The sequence below is a fragment of the Pagrus major genome, chromosome 20 (genome assembly GCF_040436345.1).
Source record: "Pagrus major chromosome 20, Pma_NU_1.0".
Classification (NCBI taxonomy): domain Eukaryota; kingdom Metazoa; phylum Chordata; class Actinopteri; order Spariformes; family Sparidae; genus Pagrus; species Pagrus major.
Genome location: NC_133234.1, coordinates 10,532,857 through 10,552,888, shown reverse-complemented (window position 1 = coordinate 10,552,888; position 20,032 = coordinate 10,532,857). Strand labels below are relative to the sequence as shown.

The following is a 20,032-nucleotide window of genomic DNA, read 5'->3' as shown; positions in this document are numbered from 1 at the left end:
AGTTGACAGATGAGGAGGCGATGGTGGACGGGTACAGTGCATTCAGAACAGATTCCACCAGGGATTGTTTTGACAGCGCTGTTTCCTTACGTAATGAGATTTATCACGGAGATCTTGTTTGTTGATGGGCTTTGTTGGATGCCATACGCAGATTGACAGCGTCAAATTAGTCACCATCCTTCCCTGTTGTGCCCGTCTGTTCGGCGCACCTTGTTAGCTGGTGATTTTTGTGCCAGGATCCATTTTCAATCTGTGATTGATGTTTGATTTTCTGCCATCATTGTCTCCCTCTCAGATAGTCCTGCTGAAGAATGCGGACTGAAAACAGGCGACCGTATCCTCTTCCTCAATGGACTGGACATGAGGTTTGTCTTCAATGGATTACATTATTGTTGTTAGCAGCAACAGCAGGAGTAGTAGTATTTTTGTCTTTGCCTGTTGTCCAAGTTCTTGAACTTCGGAAGTATATGTTGAGGTCGCAGGGCTTAGCTTCCTCCAGCAGAAGCCATCTGCTGCCACTGTGAAAAACATCTTTTACAGTGGCCAATAATCTGTCACAGAGCAGCTTTTATTTGGTCCTGTTGTAGTTTCTCTTGAATCATTATTTTACTATTTCTCAGCCAATTTTTGAAGCTTTAAAGCAGTATGTGCATTGCGTCTGTCTCCTGTCAGTCATCCTCAGTACAGGAGAAAATCAAAGTCTCAGCCTCGAAAATAACCTTCCCAAATATGTAGCTTCACAGATTATTAAATCTAACTCCTTTGATTTTGTTTGAAGTATTTGTGGTCCAGAGGAAAGAGACAGACTTGAAGGGAGATATTAATGTAGAAGTAATTACATTATAAACCTAATAAAACTAATTTAGGGAAGATGTAACACATGGACAGAAGTACGTACTTGAACAGGCTGAATAATTCAACGTATTGGCAAATACACTTCTTAGCTTTCTTGCCAAGAGTTAGATGCGAATATCAATAACACTCTCATGTCTGTGCACTTAATATGAAGCTACAGCCAGCAGCCAGTTAGCTCAGCTTAGCAAAAAAGACTTGGTAACACCTAGCGAGGCTCTGTCCAAAGCTCGCCCACCAGCACCTTGAAAGGTCACTACACATACATCTCATTTGTTTAATGTGCAGTACACCCATATAAGTGTAAAAACGACAAGTTGTGGTGTTACGGGGGTTGTGTGCTAGACACTGTGACAATAAGACTCTCAGAGGTAGCTGAGTCTGGCAAAGATACAGTCTGTCATATAACCCCCATCACAGATTTTGTCACCATTGCACAATGCCAGCCAGCTGTTTCCCCCTCTTCCACTCTTTGTGCTAGGCTAGGCTATCTAGCTGCCGGCTGTAGCATCATATTTAGTGTAAAAGGTACTCGCCTTCTTATTCAAGTCTCTGCAAACAGCTCGTAGCTAGCCAAAACAGCTAGCATTGCTCTGTCCAACAGTAACAATATCCACCCACCAGTGTGTGCTGGAAAGGAATGGAGCAGGGTCCAGCTGTTTCCAGTCTTTGTACTAAACTAAGCTAACTGGCTGCTGTCTTTAGCTTCATATTTAGAGTACAAACGTACAAAACGTATTGAATTACTTATCCAAGTCTCTGTAAACAGCTACTGGCTGGTGAAAACGGCTAGCCTAGTTTATATCACAGTAACAAAATCAATCTACCAGCACCTCTAAAGCTCACTAATTGGCATGTCATATCTTGTTTGTTTAGCCTTTACAAAAACTCTAAATGGCAGGTTGTGGTTTTACAGGGATTTTTGCACTGGAGAGGAATGGAGCAGGGTAAGCTGTTCCCTGTTTACAGTCTTATTAGCTAATTGGCTGCTGGCTGTAGCTTCCTAATTAGCATACAGACATGAGTGGTATCAGTCTTCTTATCTAACTCTCGGCAAGAAAGTGAATATTTCCAAACTATTCTTTTAAATTTGAATTTCACTGTATTCTCCTCTTTAATCCTGACATGAATGTCTGTGCTGTCAAGTCAAAGTATAGCCCCACAGTATATGACAGTTTGCCTAAAGCAGCTTTACTGTTCATAACACACTCTATCCTGAGACCCTGTACAGTGTGGATGGGTCGATGCACGTGTACACGAAGCCTTTATGTAAACAGAACTTTTCTTGTGGGAGTAGTTGTAGATATTTTGTGGACTTTACAACTTCTTGACCTTCTGCCTCTGGATTCTCAGAGAGTGAGCGTGGGTGTGCAGATAAGAAATTCAGCGTGGATGAAATGAATCGTACCTATATGCACTAAGCAAATACAGTATATCTATCAATATTTCAGCCAGTATATCCAGTGCTGTGTGAAGAAACATTATTACTAACTCTTCAACCCTGATATCCACGTGAAGGAAGAATCGCATAGCCGTTCCCATGGCTGCCTGATGCACTGATTTGATTGGCGCAGTATAATTTTGCTGCTCTCCGTGATAACATGGTGCTGCAGCAGTAGGAGGTGATCAGCAAAAAAAGAGTTATTCACCAGAGAGAGAGAGAGAGAAAGAAAGATATAGAAGATATGTGGGAAATTTCAATGTTGTGAGCATACGGTGTATGGTATCTATAAAAACGTGTTTGCACAATCCTCATCTCAGGTGTATTAAAACTTCTAAGAATCCTCTATCTTCACCGAAGTGAATTAGTTTATCTGAAATCATACAGTCCATCATAATGGCTTGGGCTTGGACTTGGACTCGGACTCACCCTGTCAAAACAGTGTCTCATGTGAAGAATAAGATGTTCTTCACACTGTGCCATAATATAAGTGTGAAATGAGTCTTACAGGGTCTTGAAGAGGAGTTGCCATGTTGCTGGGCAGATTCAGTGCCAGGAATCAATGCATTTCACAGTGTAACTATTTGGCTTCAGATGAACTTGTCCGGCAAATTGAGATTTTTATTCAGTTTCTTAGAGATTGGTGATTATGTATCTTTTGCATGATTTTTTTATTATAGTTCAAATCAATTCTACTTAAAGGGTAACTACCGATTTCACACATTAAAGTGTGTTTAAAGCTCTTGGGGAGTACTACTGCGTATGTGAAAAAAGCAGTATAAAGCATGTTGTGTCTCCAGAGGAAGCTGCTTGTAATCTGATAAATTTCCTCCAGTGATGTCACTTAGTGGCTGAGCTGCATTGTGGGTAATGAAGGAACCATGTTTTGAAAAGCAGTACACTGGTCTACATTGCACATTGCACTATAACACTGTTGGACAGTTTAAAAAGAAATGGTTCCTTTTCAGAACCTGGTGCCTACATTACCCACAATGCACTTAGCCACAGAGTGTTATCACTAGAGGCAGTTACTCAGATTACACATAGCTTTCTCTGGAGCTACTTCATACTACTGTTTTCACATATGCAGTTGTACTCTCCAAGACCTGTAAACACACTTTTAATGTGTAAAATTGGTGAAATTACCCTTTAAGGGTCTTCTTTCAAGCTTGTACTTAGCTGCCAACATTTGTATCATTTGTTTTTTGCTTTCTGTCTTATAGCACTGTTACATGTTTCCCTCTGTCATACAGTTGATTTTATTCCTCCTGTCCATCTGCTTTATAGTCCAGAGTCCACCAACTCACCATCATTTACCCCCGTCCCTCTCACGTCTGCTCTCTTGTTCTGTCTCTCTTTCTAGGAACTGTTCCCATGAGAAGGTGGTGTCCATGTTGCAGGGCAGTGGGGCGATGCCCACCCTGGTGGTGGAGGAGGGTCCGTCTGAATACTCCTCAGACCAAACTGACCCAGAGGAGTCTCCAAGCATGGCCCCCACAACGTTACCACGCTCCAGGTCAAAACACAACAACAAACCTGATTTTTTTATTTGATATTTCCAGCATTATGGTCCTATGGTCTGCAGGGACAAACAAACTAACACGAGATCCCTCTGTGAAGAGCATTTGTTGATGAAAGATGGAGAACAAAGGAGAAACAATACTTACAATGCTAATCTTCCACCTTAAAGGTCTCCGGCCCTCAGTTCTCTGCAGTGGGTGGCAGAGATTCTTCCGCCGAGCATCAAAGTCCACGGGCGGACCTTCAGCCAGCAGCTGGAGCACCTGCTGACCATCCAGGAAAGGTACACGGTCTGCAAGGCCCTGGAGACCTTCTTCCAGCACAGGTCAGTGGGATAGAGGGACAGAGGTGATCTGCAAAAGGAGTAAAAGTGCAGCTTTAAGTTCAGTTTCAGCATCTGTCAAACTACCTTTGTGCTAAGAGTCTGGTAACTATCTAGCTTACATTGCATATACTGAAAATCAGCTGTTGCCTGGGAAACTGTGTTTTCACCATAGTCGATATATCAGGCTGCGAAATGTGCACTTAATGTAGGCGAAAGAGAGAGATGGAGGAAATGAATGATGGAGAGGAAAAGCAAATGCGCATAGCTAAGCAGGAAGTTTATTCCTCCCTGTTGGCTCTGGTAACGTGTCCTCGAGGATGAAGGGCTGAACGAGAGGAAAGAGGGATGGAGCAGCAGCTCGGCAGATGATACAAACATGTGATGCTGCAGGATTAAAAACAAAATACCAAGCGAGTTCTACACTATGTACATACAGTGTAAACACCCAGAGGCATAAATCCTACCATAACTGACATCCCTGTTATCCTCCCACCTTTACATAATCTTTTTTCTTCCTGGATCTCGTTCGGAGATATTTGTGGCTTTAGAGCAAAGAATATAAATCAAAGCTAAGTCAGTTACCCAGCAGTAAACATGGCTCTGTTATGTAAGATGATGTGTATGTATATGGATGGTTATTGTTTGCAGGAATGTGGACACTCTGATAGTGGATGTGTTTCCGGTGTTGGACACTCCGGCCAAACAGCTGATCTGGCAGTTTATCCACCAGCTCCTGACCTACGACGAACAGGAGCGCTGCCAGAGCAAGCTGTCCCGCTTCCTGGGCTGCAAGAGCAGTGGTGAGCTTAAAAACACAACATGAAACACACATACAGCATATGTAAAAATACAGAGCTTCGATCATTAACCAACTGGTGTTTTTTATAATTAACACAGGCACTGAGGAGCAGCTGTGCATAATTAACTTGTGAATAACAACAACTTAATGCTGAGTGTGTGTGTTTTGCAGCCGCGTTGGAGCCCGACGTGGGTCCGGAGCACCACCGGCGGAGCAGCTCCATGCGCGTGACGGGGACGTCGTACCGTAGCTGCGTCCGAGAGAGGAGCTCCGACGACTGCATCATCGGGACTCACCTGGGAATGGGTACGCTGCACATACAGTAACAACAACAAGCACAAGGATTTACTGCCCCGTAGCACAAAATCACTACAATCTCCACGGAGCTGGTCGCATTTAGATGAAGCTTTTAAATTCCAGCTCCATTCTGGATCAAAAACTTGTCGCCCGAATGGGAATTTAAGACAATCTTAACTGCACAGAGGCTTCTTGCTCTGGGACATCAACCCTTTTTTATTTTACAGATGTTATTATCTGTTTCTCTCTGAAAAACCTCTGTTTGGAGGGCCATGCAGCCCTAACACTACCCCGTGAACACACAAAATGAAGGGGAAGGGCTAAGCTTTAGGGGCAAGGAGTATATTGGTAGTGGGTATAAAAGTCTACAGCCCCTTGTTAGCACTCCTGTTAAGGTTGTACTTGTTCACAGAAGTGCTTTGAGCTAAATGCTAAGATAACACTCTCACAGTAATTATGCTCGTGTGTTGTTTAGTATCAAAGTAATTAACAGAAGTAATAGCTTCTGAACACAGTGGAGCATTTAGCATTTATTAAAGAGACAGATATTTCCCTGGTAGAGACTAAAAACCATCTAAAAGAGGGTGAATATTTGACCATTCTCCCGGTTGCCTGAAACACGACTCCTAATGAATGTTAATGTTTCTCCATAACTTTCCGCTGCCACCAAGCAGCCAAAAAGATCCCTTATTTCAGGTTTAACACCAACTGTAAAGTGAGTTGGGTTTTTTTTATATACATTATTTTTTAATCTACTCCTTATTTTTTATTCAGTATTATTGGATCTGCTCTGATTTAGAATCCTTGGTCCTACAAGGAAAATCTGGGTAGAGACAGCAGAGGAGCTTCTGAACTGAATCATGAATCAGTGAACTGCTCAGAGCTCAGTAATAAGGCTGTGTTTGCACTGGTCAGCTCCCATGTGGGATCGTGTGTAATTGTTAGAACATGCAGTAGATAAAGACATGTGCTCAGTAAATCCTCTGTGTACACATAAAGGTTACATAAGACAAAAATTGCCATCACTAGTTCAAACACCAACTCCATGTCTCAGCTGTCTTTGCCCCCGAGCTATCGGTTTGGAAGCACACACACGGTTTGTTTCCAGTTTGAGGCATCAGGTTGTTCATTCATGGTTTCCCTTGTTTTCCATTGCCTAGCTTTTGCCTTCTGCTGCCTCCACGCTCTTCTGCTCTGCTCCGTCCTCTCTCCCCTCCTGGCTGGGGGTGGATAGAAAGGAGGAGGCTTTTGTCCATGTGTCACTGTTCATGCCTTATTGTGCTTTAGGAATTCATGTGGATGAAAATGGGAGCCCGGAGGAGAGGCAGTCAGGAGATGGAACCTCCTTCCCAGAGTCCCCTGACCTCAGTCATGTAGGTATTACTGCAGCTTTTCAGCGCTGAGCTATTCAGCGACTGGCATAATGAATGCTAGTTATGTTGTGTGTGCTCTCAGGTCTCACATCATTTGAAGGTCTGCTCGTAATTACTGCAATTCAACATGAGGTATTAAATCTGATTTATGACTGCAGTTTAACCTGCCATCAGAAAATTGTTCCTAAAAAGCTTCAACGCAGCAGACCCTCAAAGCAAAAAATGTGTCGCAGCGATTGTGCGCTAACCAGCTGATCATGCCCTCCACCCATAGATGACAGGTGTGTACACGGAGCTGGAGAACGTGTACGCAGGGAAGAGTGTGTCGCCACTGCAGGGCGGCTCCTCGGCAGAGCCCGAGGGCCCGGGACAGACTGAGGCCTACGGGCGCTCTCTCTCCCCGCTTACACTCCCGCCTCTCACAGGTACTCTGGGGCTGACACACACGCCCAAACACTCAATCACACACACACTGCGCATATGCTTTCAGACACATGCTTTCATCAATGGCTCACAACCATGTGCCATTTACTGGTGAATTATTGAAATCAGATGACATATCTGGCAGGACTGTAAAGTTGAGAACTTTGAGTCTCGATGGCACATGACTGGTGCCATGTTCATGTCACATTAGATTTGCTGTAAACACAAGCTGCTGAATGTGGGAAAGCCTTAATGTGATTGGTAATGATGGTCATTAAGGTGACAAACATGACCTACTAAAAAATTCACATATATTAATTATGCTCGCACGATCGCCTCATCTGCAGCCTTGTGTTTACGGTTGAGTTAACATTTCTAAAATCATCTTGGATGTTTAAACAAGTTGTTTGTGCCGATCTGAGTCAACATGGCAGGAGAGCCACAGATATTTGAATGTGTTTAAGTTAGAACTCATTCAAATTCTACAATCTATATGTGCGTATACATAAGCCTGCGGTTTATCTTTATGTTGCCATGGCAACCTCTCAGCAGAGATCATCCTCAAGGCGACAACTTGATCGAGAATGTCACACATAATTTTGCGAGGGAATAAATAGCATAATATATAAGGTGTAAACATCTTCAGTGCGAGCGTCACATGCCTACGCGCACCAAGACGACTGCAGCCATCTTTGATTTCCTTCTTTACAGGTAACCGTAAGTCCGGCCTGTCCCTATCCTGGAAGGAGCCTCTCCCCACTCCCGTGTATGAGATCCACCACCAGAGCAGTGTGGACTCCAACCCGTACGTCAGCTTAGAAAGCCCACCGGCTTCCCCGCAGCACTCTGACAGCGGCCCTAACACGCTGACCCGCCGCAAGAAGCTGTTCACCTTCTCCCGCCCGCCTCGCAGCCGGGACACGGACAAGTTCCTGGATGCTTTGAGCGAGCAGCTGGGCCACCGGGTCACTCTGGTGGACGACTTCGTACCCGGGGAGAACGACTATGAGGAGGTAAGGAAGATCCGCCTATACCTAACTGCTTCATCAGTCATAGAGTACATGCTTTGTTTTTATATTTAGGTCCTGTTAAGTTATGTTGACAATGTTAACATTGTAGAGTTGCGTTTTAGTACCTTGTTATTCCTTGCATCAGAATACCATAAATAATGGGCACAGCTTCAGTTATTCCTGTGAGAGTTAGTGGTATGCTACTGCTGTGATGGAGCTTTTTTGAAAAATAAATGATGTGTGAACACCACCTGTGAGAGGTAACACAGGATATTATGGTCAAACTAAACTTAATGGACACAAGTTGTGTCATTTGCATCTGCAGTAACAATCAAGCAAACCTAACCTGGGGCACAAACAAGAGTGTCAACAAGGGAGGATGAATTCAAAAGAACTGTTGGCCCTATATCAGCTTTTAGACGGACAAGGTGTCTCAACTTCTTTAGCTTTGTACATTTTTCATCACATCACCATCGGTAGAATCACTAAACTAGCTAAATATGCCACTGGACGTTACCCGAGGCCACTTCCTTATGTTGTCTTTCCATCCCTCTGTAGTCGAAAGATGAAGTATCATCACATGATGTCGTTCAAAGTATAACAGGCTGTGTTCCCTCATCATTTAGTTCCCATAAAGCTCTCAGAAAAGGGAAGAGACCTGTAGCAGACCACTAACTTGCAGTTTCAGTGAAAGGAATAATCCAAAGCTGCAGCCATCTATCATGCAAGGAATCATAAGGCTGGGAATAATGTTGGTACTAAATTTTATTTTTAATTTAAATGAAATTAAAAATGTAAAGAAATAATTTCATATTAATGACACCATTGTAAAAATGTCTGTAAGCCATAGAGACTGTGAATAATCTTTAGTAATACTTGTATTTTATACCTTCACTGCCACACTTTGAAATTTTAAACACTGCCAAAAAACCATCTCATTATTTCACTTGTTCATGACAGTTAAACTAATGTCTCATAGTTGCTGTTTTACTTCTTTTAATGCAAAAATATTACATGTAGCAAAAATTATGTGCATTTGCCTATTATCAAATATATAATAAGCAAATTCACATTTGATTAAAGTCATAACGTTGTAGTGATGCATGTTTACATTAGAGCAGCTCTAATGTACGCTACAATGAACACTTGTGTCACATGAACAGATATATCAAGGTGGTTGTCATGGTTTCAGAAGAAGAGGGGTGCCTGTAAGTAAAACATGATACTCGGTTATAAAGTAGAGTCTAATTTTATATCTGCCTATTGAGTAGAAATCTAAGCATATGATGAGGACCTGGCTGATGTTTAATCATCGAACAAACATAGCTGTGTTACGTCTTTGTCAGGGTGGTTTAGTGTTTGTCGTCTGGGAAACTGGGAGAGCAGCATATTTAGATAATTCACTTGGAAGCACGTACTTTAAAACTGTTTTTAGTATAGCATTTTAAAGTCAACTTCATTTATTTTTTTATTTTCTTGTGTTACATTAATAGACGGGTTGGTGTACTGATTATTAAGCGCATGTGTTTTAAAATGATGCAGATTAGGAGTTATTTCATTTGGTTGCTTTCACGTTTTTTCTGCTCCATAAGTAGATTGATAAGCAAGCTTATAAAACTAAAAAACAGACACCATGCATTTTTCAACATCTTGATTTTAGTGTATATGGAGGTGAAAGTTGTGATTATCAGGTCTGATGGTGCGCCTTTCCTCCCTGCAGATGAGTTTCCAGGACGACCAGGACTTGGGCTTCATGCCCCGGCAGCTCAGCAGTGGCAGCAGCGAGGATCACAGTAGCAGCGACGAAGCCTCCTCCCCCACTTACTCGTCAGGATCTGAACCCATCCCGCCGCCTCCCACCCAGAGCCCCCCACCTCCCCCGCCTTTCCAGGCCCTCATACCGCCTCCCGCTCAGTTCACTGACCCCATGCCGCCAGTCCGCTTCTCCCCAGAGCACGTCCCCCGAAGCCGGATGCCCTTCCAGCCCCACCACCCCATCATCCCTCCTCCCCCGCCCCCTCCAAGGACCATCCTAGCTAGCCGCTCTCCTCTCCACAAAGTGCTCCCCACCAGAGAAGAAGCAGACAAAACTCACCAGCGCTTCCAAGCCACCTCCACCCGCCTCTCGCACGTCCACACCACCACCCTGGTCTCCACCACCCTGCGCTCCTCCCAGCCGTCGCGCTACCTCCCCCGGCAGCTCAGCCAGCCCCAGCCCATTCTCCAGCCGTCCCCCCAGCCCTCCCCTCAGCCGCTGAGACCGAGCCAGCTCGTCCTCCAGAGGCACCACCAGCTCCACCACCAACACAGCTATCAGGGCCCGCTGCCGCCATCCCTGGAGGATCACAGTCCGTCCCAGTGTAAGAGCCAAGGCCCCTCGCTGCTCTCCCAGCCTCCGGCCACCCACTCCACCCTCCCCAGTCACACTAAGACCTATGAGAGCACACGGCAGGAGCACCAATCACAACAGGTAACGTCTACTTTTACAAAAGTTTTTAAAACATGATGACTGTAAATGCTGATGATGACCACCTGTGCGACCCTGGGGGTGTTGGTCTTAAAGTGAGGCGGGTCAGGCGCACTGATGGCGCACTGCTGCTGTATCTTTAGGCAGCAGAAGGTGACTGCAGCTGTGTTTCCTGCTATTTAGAGCACATTATTCAAATAGTTAGATACACCTATATAAGCAGGTTTACAACGTACACACACTCAGTTTCAGTTATTTTAACTATTTTCAATGCATGCAGGAATAGCATGTAACAAATACCATGGCACATTTAAGCAGCAAAACTAAAAACCTGTAGTTATAAACCTGACAGGACAGAGGAAACTCCAGAGGAAACAGAATTAAACTTTTAGCATCTGAAATAAATACTTTAAGACAGCTGCTTCGGCTGTGTGACCTTTTGATGTGTAGATGAACACAGAACATTATTTAACATGAAATTCTGACTGATCCTCTCGACGTGTCCGGAGATTTAAATAATCAGTGAATTAAAGCTGATGCACCTTGGCTGGCTCTCTTAATGGAGAGATGGATCTATCATTTCTGCTGCAGGGGGATTGCAGCTGGTAATGTCTTTTTACCTCATTAAAGATGTATTTCTCCCACCTGCATCCCACCCGCTATTGATCAAAATGACATTTTTTATGACCCAGCAGCGCGCCTCCTACCACTCAGTTCAATATTTGTTTATTTCGCTCATGTGTAATCAAATGGAGTTGTTGGTAGAACAGAGGATTGGGAAGTGGCGCAGGTGAAAGTTTATGTATGCTTGTAAATCACTGAAAATATCAATTAACAGCTTTATGGCGTACCGACATAAATGAGAGAGTTTACGAAAGCTCCACAGCAGCAGCTTGTTTCTAAATGATACATAAATGAAGTTCTTTTACTATAAATAAAACATGTTGTCTGTTAAACCATTCACACCTGGGCTTTAGCAACCCACATGAAGGCCGGTTCAGTGAACGACCCACAAGTGGCCCTAACGACTCTGAAACTCAGAGCTCACACGTGTCCTTAACAGCTCTGTAAGGACACTCCCACACAGAGTTTAAAAGCCTGCAACTCCTCCAGTTAGTTAGAACTGAAGAAACCTCTTGGATGAGAGGTGAAACGTCTTCAAGAAACTGAAACAAGTGCAGTTGCCAACGATACAGCACTTAGTATTACCATGACCTGGATGACTGAGAACCTTCATCAACAATTTGTATCCATTGTACATGTATTAATCTTGTTTTCATTGGCTCAGTGCTTCTCTCTGCTCTGCTTACAGAGAGCAACAGTAGCCAACAAAAAGGAGTGCACTAACATAAACTAACAACCAGCCTCCAGTTCCACAGAGCTCCTTTAAATACAGTCATGGAAATGGGGTAAATTATTATGGGGATATTTTTGAAAATTCATTGTGTTCAAACCCTGGAGTGATATAAATATCACATATGACACGAATGAATCATCATGGAAAGTTAAAACACAGGGAGCATAGCAGTAGCACAGCAGAGAGCACCTAGCAACAAAAGTGTCATAGAAAAAGTGGAGAAGTGGCACCATGCAGGCGAATACTTTAAAGCTTTACTGTTATATTTGGCACCTCACAATATGTGAACGCAAATGGAAAAAACCACGAGACTGACGGAGCAGAAATCATCCTGCAGCTTTTGGCAGCTCACCCACTGTTTGCTTCTGTTGCACATTTCAAGAGAAGAGAACTAAAGATCACAGTAAACACGGAAGAAAAATAAGGTAAATCTCAATCAAACAACAGCGTCTGCTGAAAAATTGAGTGTGATCACACCTCTGTGGGCCAAGCCTAATTGGATGTTCATTTTGTCTGCTGCGACTGATGGAGAGATTTAACAACTCATGAGTTCACTGTATCCCCTGAGGTTTGAGATGATTCAAACACCAGAGTTTGAATAAAAAGCTCGCTCTCTGAAAACTTCACTCGTGAGCAGCTGTATGCGCACCATGCACGAACTTCCTGATTTAAAATATCTTTTAAGTTTAAGAGCATTTCTTGATCTCCAAGGCACAGCCGCCCCCACCTCCACCCCTGCCTCCGCCCTGCGAGCCTCCTCCGCTGCCCAAGTCGGGCTCCCACGCCTCGGACGCCAACCACATGAGCGTGAAGAGGCTGCGCTGGGAGCAGGTGGAGAACTCCGAGGGAACCATATGGGGTCAGGTGAGCAGTGAACTCGTACTCCATTACATTGTTGTTCTTCGATAAAGCATGCACGGCTCTGTCTGAAAAAATCTTACATTAACTGTAAATACAGTAAACACTTAAGTTAACTTGTGAATTTTCCCACCTTGGCTGTGAATGTTCTCACTCCTCCTACATTTTTGAAGAGACCTACTCATGTACTCTGTTGTGTCTCGATGAGTCATGAGTCAACAGAAAACATGGTGGATCTCAGCTGCTTGTACACTACAAATACAAATGCTGGGCTTTTCTGTCCCACTTTACAACCCCATCAGACATGGATAATGTCTGATATGTGTTTGTATAAAAAGACCTGCTAACACTGCTTATTAAATGGTTTATAAAGCTTCAGCTGTGTCTGTGGAGAGTACAGAGTGTGTCTTTTATCTGTCTTTAGCTCGGAGAGGATTCAGAATATGACAAGCTCACCGACATGGTGAAGTACTTGGACCTCGATCTGCACTTCGGGACTCAACGCAGATCCAGTAAGTAGTTGTCAGCCTCCATCATACAGCATCATCGTCATCAACAGCCTCTTTATGTGCATCACGCTTAATGTCATACAGTGATAACACTCCATCTCAGGACTAGTTTACAGTAAAAGTGAATCTTTGTGTTTGTGTTGACATCTCCTGTTTTGTTTGTACCTTTCACAGTTGTTCTCCATTACCTGTTTTGGAGCTGCTCCATTCACCTGTTCATCAAATCCATTCTCCACAAGGCACCATTACCCCCCCACTCCCCTCCCGCTCTGTAATAACACAGCTCTGCCAGAGGAGAAACACACCTCTCTTATTTACTGTAGATACCTCTGACATTTTTGACCTCCGGTGACTCAAATAGCAGCGCTGTGTTATTAACCCATCAACCTGCCACATGTAGCCAGTGTGTGTGTGTGTGTTTATTGACCCCTGGTGCCAGGAGAACACACCCTTACAGTGTTTGTTGAAATTATCAGTCTCTCCTCCAGAGCCAGCCTTCTTGCCAGAGAACTTTAAAAAGAAAGACGTGGTGGAGATTCTGTCTCATAAGAAAGCCTACAACGCCTGTGAGTACACCACACAGACACCTGACAGGTCGAGGCTCAAGTATATAAGACTACTGATTATAACATATGATGTTGAACTATTTTCAATTACTTTGTTGACCAAGAGGAGCACAAAACACTCTGCCCCGCACAAATGTAAACCTGGTAAACACAAGATGATGTATTACGCTGAAGACGCCGTTATCGTTCCTTCCTGATAACGTTTGAAACCCTGCCGGCATGCACAGAGGCAATAGATTCATGGACTCATTTTATGTATTCCTGCATTATTACTGTTGTAATACGACACTGTTCAAGAAAGTTGCACGGAGTTTTGATTTCATAATCAATCTGACACAGAAGCTTAGTAAGAAATGAGAACAATACATAGTGGAAAAGGTCACATCATCAGAGGGAGATGAAAGGTTTTGTCTGCAGTCGGGAACACACTGATCCTCTTTGTAATCTGATAAAAGAGAGTTAAATCTTCCACGTCTTCTCCTCCTCCTCCTCCTCCTCCTCTTCTCTGCAGCCATCCTCATCGCCCATCTGAAGCTCTCCGTCAGCGAGCTGCGTCAGATCTTGATGAACATGACCACCGACAGGCTGGAACCCGCTCACATCAAGCAGCTGCTGCTCTACGCCCCCGATGAAGAGGAGGTCAAACAGTACGAGCAGTTCGACCAGGACCCGGCCAAACTGAGCGAGCCCGACCAGTTCATCTTCCAGGTACAGCCTCAGAAAACCTCACAGGTAAAGTTAATAAAAAGGAAGATAGAACGATTTGAGTGAATTAATGTATGTCTTTGTTTCAGATGCTGATGGTGCCGGAGTATAAGACCCGTCTGCGGAGCCTCCATTTCAAGACCACCCTGCAGGAGAGGACGGAGGAGATGAAGGTCGCGTACGATTACATCTACAAGGCTTCAGTGGAGCTGAAGAGCAGCAAGAAACTGGCCAAAATCTTGGAGGTAAACATCTAGAGCAGGGAAAGAATGCATGTCCTGAGTGTTAATAGTGGTTATTAAGTGTTTTTTCCCACAGTTTGTACTTGCAATGGGAAATTACCTGAACAATGGTCAGCCCAAGAGCAACAGGACAACCAGTTTTAAGATCAACTTCCTGACTGAGGTACGACACCTGTGCTTCAACCATGTCATGTTCATCTCAATATTAGACTTTAGTCGTTCATTCTCGCCTTCTTTCTTGCAGCTGAGCACGACCAAAACAGTGGACGGGAAATCCACCTTTCTCCACATTCTGGCCAAGTCTCTGTGCCAACACTTCCCTGAGCTGCTCAACTTTTCCAGAGACCTCACAACAGTGGCTCTGGCAGCCAAGGGTACGATGATGTTACAGCAGGAGGGCTTTTAATAACTCGGCTCTCCTTTCATTCAGTCTGATGCTCACACTTCACTTAAAGCCTCTATTTTAAAGTAGATTTAAGCTGCGTTTTGTTCCAATAACTGTTTTCATAACAGGATCATAGTTCTATATTTCATTTTGACATTGCACCACAGGACAGGTTGTTTGGAGTTTGATTTGTTTCCTTGTTGGTACTTTTACAATCATTCAACCAAACGCAGTTGTTTAATAACTTCTTCGGTAACTCATCACCTTGTTTGTACATCTGTCATCTGTCTTGTTCAGTGAACCAGAGGGCCATCACAGCAGAGCTGAGTGACCTTCACACAACCATTCAGGACATCAGGACGGCCTGTTTGAAGATCCCACCCACCTCTGAGGACCATTTTGCCTCCGTCATGAGCGTACGCTAACTGCTTAAATATATAATACCCATCAAATATATGGAAAATTGTGAGTTTTTGAAAAAGCTGCTACATATATACTGTTTCATACAAGCTACTGATTGCTTGACATTTGGGGAAACTAGCTTTGCTGCTTAGCTTAGCATAAAGACCAGAGACACTTCCTGGTTAGATCTGACTGAGAACCCATGGACAAGCAGTGCTAGGGACTTGTCTATCGAGGGTAGCCACACCTGCTTTGTCAGCTATTTTACTCTAAATGAGACCATAATTTACAAAATGAACATCATGCTGTAATGAAGAAGACTTGAAACTAGTGATTGAGACCATAAACTCATTAGGAAATTGTTTACTCTGGTAATAAATCAAGTAAGAAGTAGGGTCCTTTTCTCATAAGCTTCAATATAACCGGACTTCTTTTGAAACCAGTGGAGTTGCCATACTTTAAAGCGGTTCTCCAGCAATTTACTACTACAAACATAAAGTTGAGGGACTCACATAGAATGATAAGAATGTGTGAGTCACACCCTGGAACTCTGAATACTACTTTTTCATAATGCAGCTAATTAGCACCCGTACAAAGCTCCTCCAGAGCCGCAGAAGACATAATTAGTAGTAGACATTACTAGTAGTACCTCTCATGACAAGATAACAGACTTTAATGTGTAAAAATCCTCCCACAGAGCTTTTTGGAGAACAGCCATCCCGCGATCCAGTCTCTGGAGTCCCTGCAGACCCGAGCCATGGAGGAGTTCTCCAAGGTGGCCTCCTACTTCGGAGAGGACGGCAAGTCCACCAAAACAGAGGCCTTCTTCGGCATCTTTTCAGACTTCATCACCAAGTTTGAGGTGAGCTGCGCAGCTCGGATGAATTTGACAGTTCATCTTTTGATTTACGCAGCAGATGTTTGACAGATTCAGGCCCCCCCCCCCCCCCCTCACAGAGTGACAGCAGCCTGCAGCTATAAAGAGATAAAGCCACAAAGTGCTGCTGTCTGTGGAATAAGCAAATGTGCTCTGAATCTGAAAATAATACGGTAAAATAGGCATAAATCAGATGAGATTATGGGTTTTGTCTTGCAGAGAGCTCTCAGTGAGACCCAGACTCCAGAAAACCCCAGAAGCCCCAGACTGTCTTCCCCTCTGGCCTGGTAGAAGCAAGATGTCGGGCCAAAACCGAGAGGCCGGCTGGCTCCACTTTCACTCTGCTCGCCACAACCAAAGTGCCAAGATCACACACAGAGACACTCAAAGCAACAGAGAGAGGAAGAGAGACTGCATCATCTATAGCAAACAGAATGGAAGTACACTGTATCTATCTGTAGATAGTCACAACAGTTAATGTGCAGCATTGCTGTTATTTCAGGTGCTGGGTAGAGCAGAACATTCAGGTGTCCACAGGTCAACAGGAACTCACCGCACACTGACGACTCAAACCGGTCTTCACTTTATTTACATCTCTTACACGGCAGATAGTACAAGACACACGAGAGGAACCATCCGTATATTTGATGGCTCCGAGATGTCGATAATGAAAACAACTGGTCTGAATATTTACAGATTAATTACTATGTTTAATATATGACTCTATAAAGTTTATATTTTCTATCAGATCATATTTGAAAAATTGTAAAGATTAAGCGTAGATGTAGTCTGCAGACAGCTATCAGGAATCGAGGTGATTCACAAGTGTAGTTTAGTTTAGAGCCCGGCTCGGGCCGGACCGCTCCGGGTGATCCGACTGTTCACACAGCGGTGCGTTCACTGCCTCCCGTACAGCAGGATTCGATTTGAAAATAGTAGATAACAACATCAAGTATCCACAGTGCTGATTTAGACTCATAGATGTGGTCATTCTCTAACCAACTGTGAAATCATAGCACCTATTATTATGGGAATTATAATTTAAAAAAATAATTAAAAAAACTCCATTTACAGCTGAAGTCAAAGTCATCTTCACCCAGCAGATTCACTTTTATCCTTTGCAGCAGCTGTGGAAGCAAAAGACGGCCATAAAACTTGTAAGATTTTCGTCTGACTAACTTATTGTGAATTTTAACTGCTATTGAATTCTCAATATAAAAACAAACAAACTTACAGTTAAAGCAATAAAAATAAGACGAGGTATGATTTTGATGAGTTTGTTTTTTTATTTTCCTTGAACGGTGCAATATATAAGAGATTTAGAAGAAAGAAAAACTAAAATTATCAACAGACTGTGAAAGAAAAGGACAATTTTGACTGTAAATTGTGTTGCAGGGATATCTACTGAAGTTAGCGTGCTAACTAGCTAGCCCCAACCCAGCCAGTCCAAAGCTCCTGTGCTAGCGGTGTAAAGATAGCCTGAAATAAATACAGTATGAAGCTTTTCACGCTGGAATCCAACTAACTTAAAGGTACAATATGTTAGAACATTAAAAAATGTAATAAATGATCACTGGAATGTAAAAATAACAGTTGTGACTTCATGACGAATATGTATTGTGTTGCAGAGATATCTACTGAGGTTAGCATGCTAACTAGCTAGCCTCGCCTGTCCTGGTCCAAAGCTCCTGTAACGGTGTAAACGCCAACACCCCCCTGGTGCTCTGAGCTCCCAGTCCGGATCAGTAGATGCATGGCTAACCAAGCTAACTAGCTACTAGCAGGCCAATTCTTACATATTGCACCTTTAAGAAGTCACAATTTATATTTAAACTTGTATTTAACTTGCACATGTTCAACTAGTTATTTTTGGATCTAAAAATGAAAGTCTTCATGGACTTGATCTAAGAAATAAAAGATCAAATAAGCAAACCAAAACTCTGCACAACTAGATTTGTGGACTTTCTTAGTGGTGTTTTGACTTCAGCATTATTCATCGCAGTGGTTAAATTTCTCAATTATCTATTAGGCTGAAAAAATGTCAGTTATTTCGCCCCGGCTTGTTCTCCATAATTTTCTGCATTTCTAGATGCCGATGAGACGTGTCCATACAAACACTGCAGCAGCCACATTGCTGCTCGTGAACCAGAAGGTGGTCGCGGTTAACTTTGGCCTCAGCTCCCCATACAAGTGTAATCAATGATGAAGACATCATTACATTTTCTCGAGTGTCTCAAACACGAGGTCATCCACGGAGGTTCATCGCATCCCAACTGGGCTCAATCCCGATCATAACCACTGAAATCTGTCCAGTTAGGCCAGTTTGCAGCACGTGAACTGGGAATCCTCTAAAACAACAGTTGAGTCCTTTGTCGTCAGCCTTTCTCCTGCCTGTTAAGACTTATCAAATCCAAGTGTATTCGACAACACACATTTATTTGCAAAACATCACTCAAATGAACAATGTTGCACCTTTCACAGTGCGGTAACACTGACTACATCAGCACATGGTGCGAAGTTGGCTCCAAAATCATCTGTTTCATGAAACGTGTGGGTGGAATAGCAAATCCTTGTTTTTTTTCCCACAATTAGAGCGATAACTACTTGCTGTCAGTGCAGAGAGATAAAAGGCAGGTTTAATGTGAAACGGCTGAATGAATGAACATCAAACGCATGTGGATAAATAGAAAAACATCCGACTGTAAATGGGCATTTCCTGCTTCTCTGGTGATCTCATGACTCATCTACAGTACAGTGTACCTGTAGCTGTGTTGTATTTATGTTAATGAATTATTGTTGAGGTTGTAAATTGACTGTTTTTGCTATGCACCGCTCATCACTTTGTATTATACGCTTGTGTGTCCTCCAACTTCTAATTTATTTTCTTATTCAGGAGTGTCATCAGGAAGATTACCATCTGATTTATTCTCTATGCGCAGCTTTAGTCAGGCTTACGAGGTGAGTGTTACCTCGTAAAAATGCATTCCTAGCTGCTACTAGTGTGGTAACAGTGTTTTCTTGTCCAGATCGATTGCATGTTGGTGCAGTTAATGTATTAAGATGTGCAGCTGGTAGCATTTACCCTCCCTGGATATTTAAGTTTGAAATAAATACATTTCTGTTAGTCTGGTTAGGTTTATTTATCGGTTGCCGACAGGTTCCCTTTTATAACTGTTTTATATGTTTTCATGGGAAGTTGCTCATGTTTTTGTGATTGTTTGTTTTATGTTTCGTTCAATGCTTTCAAACGATGGATATGTTTTTGATCTATAAAAATATCATGCTTGAAAGTAGAAACTGCCCGATTCATCTGTGCCTTCTGATGAATAACCTCTGATGTTAGCATAGATATCTCTGGTAACAGTACGTGATATTCCTTGTTTACTGTATGTACCTGATTATTTTAGGTCTGGATTTGACGGTTTAATATATAGAAGTCAGGAGATGTCAGACAAAAGACATCTAATTATAAATTTGTGTACAAATTAGCGATTCTCAAACATGCTAGCAGCTCAGTTCTCCACCACTGAAATATCTCAGAAACTATTGGATGGATTGCGATGTCATAGAGACATTCATGGTCCCAAGAGGATGATTTTTGTTCAGTTTCGTGTTCCCCAGAC

At 43.1% G+C, this 20,032-nt stretch overlaps 1 protein-coding gene across 1 annotated transcript in view; it reads left to right on the top strand.

The window, feature by feature from the left end:
- grid2ipb (glutamate receptor, ionotropic, delta 2 (Grid2) interacting protein, b) overlaps nt 1–17,675 on the top strand; it is a 41,607-nt gene extending 23,932 nt beyond the window's left edge. Inside the window, exons 8-26 of the mRNA XM_073489854.1 lie at nt 296–365; nt 3,657–3,809; nt 3,984–4,139; nt 4,788–4,939; nt 5,110–5,244; nt 6,523–6,608; nt 6,883–7,033; nt 7,743–8,044; nt 9,762–10,511; nt 12,577–12,729; nt 13,148–13,235; nt 13,721–13,798; nt 14,310–14,506; nt 14,593–14,748; nt 14,822–14,908; nt 14,990–15,119; nt 15,428–15,546; nt 16,230–16,394; nt 16,629–17,675. Coding sequence (XP_073345955.1) covers nt 296–365; nt 3,657–3,809; nt 3,984–4,139; nt 4,788–4,939; nt 5,110–5,244; nt 6,523–6,608; nt 6,883–7,033; nt 7,743–8,044; nt 9,762–10,511; nt 12,577–12,729; nt 13,148–13,235; nt 13,721–13,798; nt 14,310–14,506; nt 14,593–14,748; nt 14,822–14,908; nt 14,990–15,119; nt 15,428–15,546; nt 16,230–16,394; nt 16,629–16,700 — 3,200 coding nt within the window. The 3' untranslated portion in view covers nt 16,701–17,675. The remainder of the gene's footprint in view (nt 1–295; nt 366–3,656; nt 3,810–3,983; nt 4,140–4,787; nt 4,940–5,109; nt 5,245–6,522; nt 6,609–6,882; nt 7,034–7,742; nt 8,045–9,761; nt 10,512–12,576; nt 12,730–13,147; nt 13,236–13,720; nt 13,799–14,309; nt 14,507–14,592; nt 14,749–14,821; nt 14,909–14,989; nt 15,120–15,427; nt 15,547–16,229; nt 16,395–16,628) is intronic.
- The last annotated feature ends 2,357 nt before the right edge of the window (nt 17,676–20,032 follow it).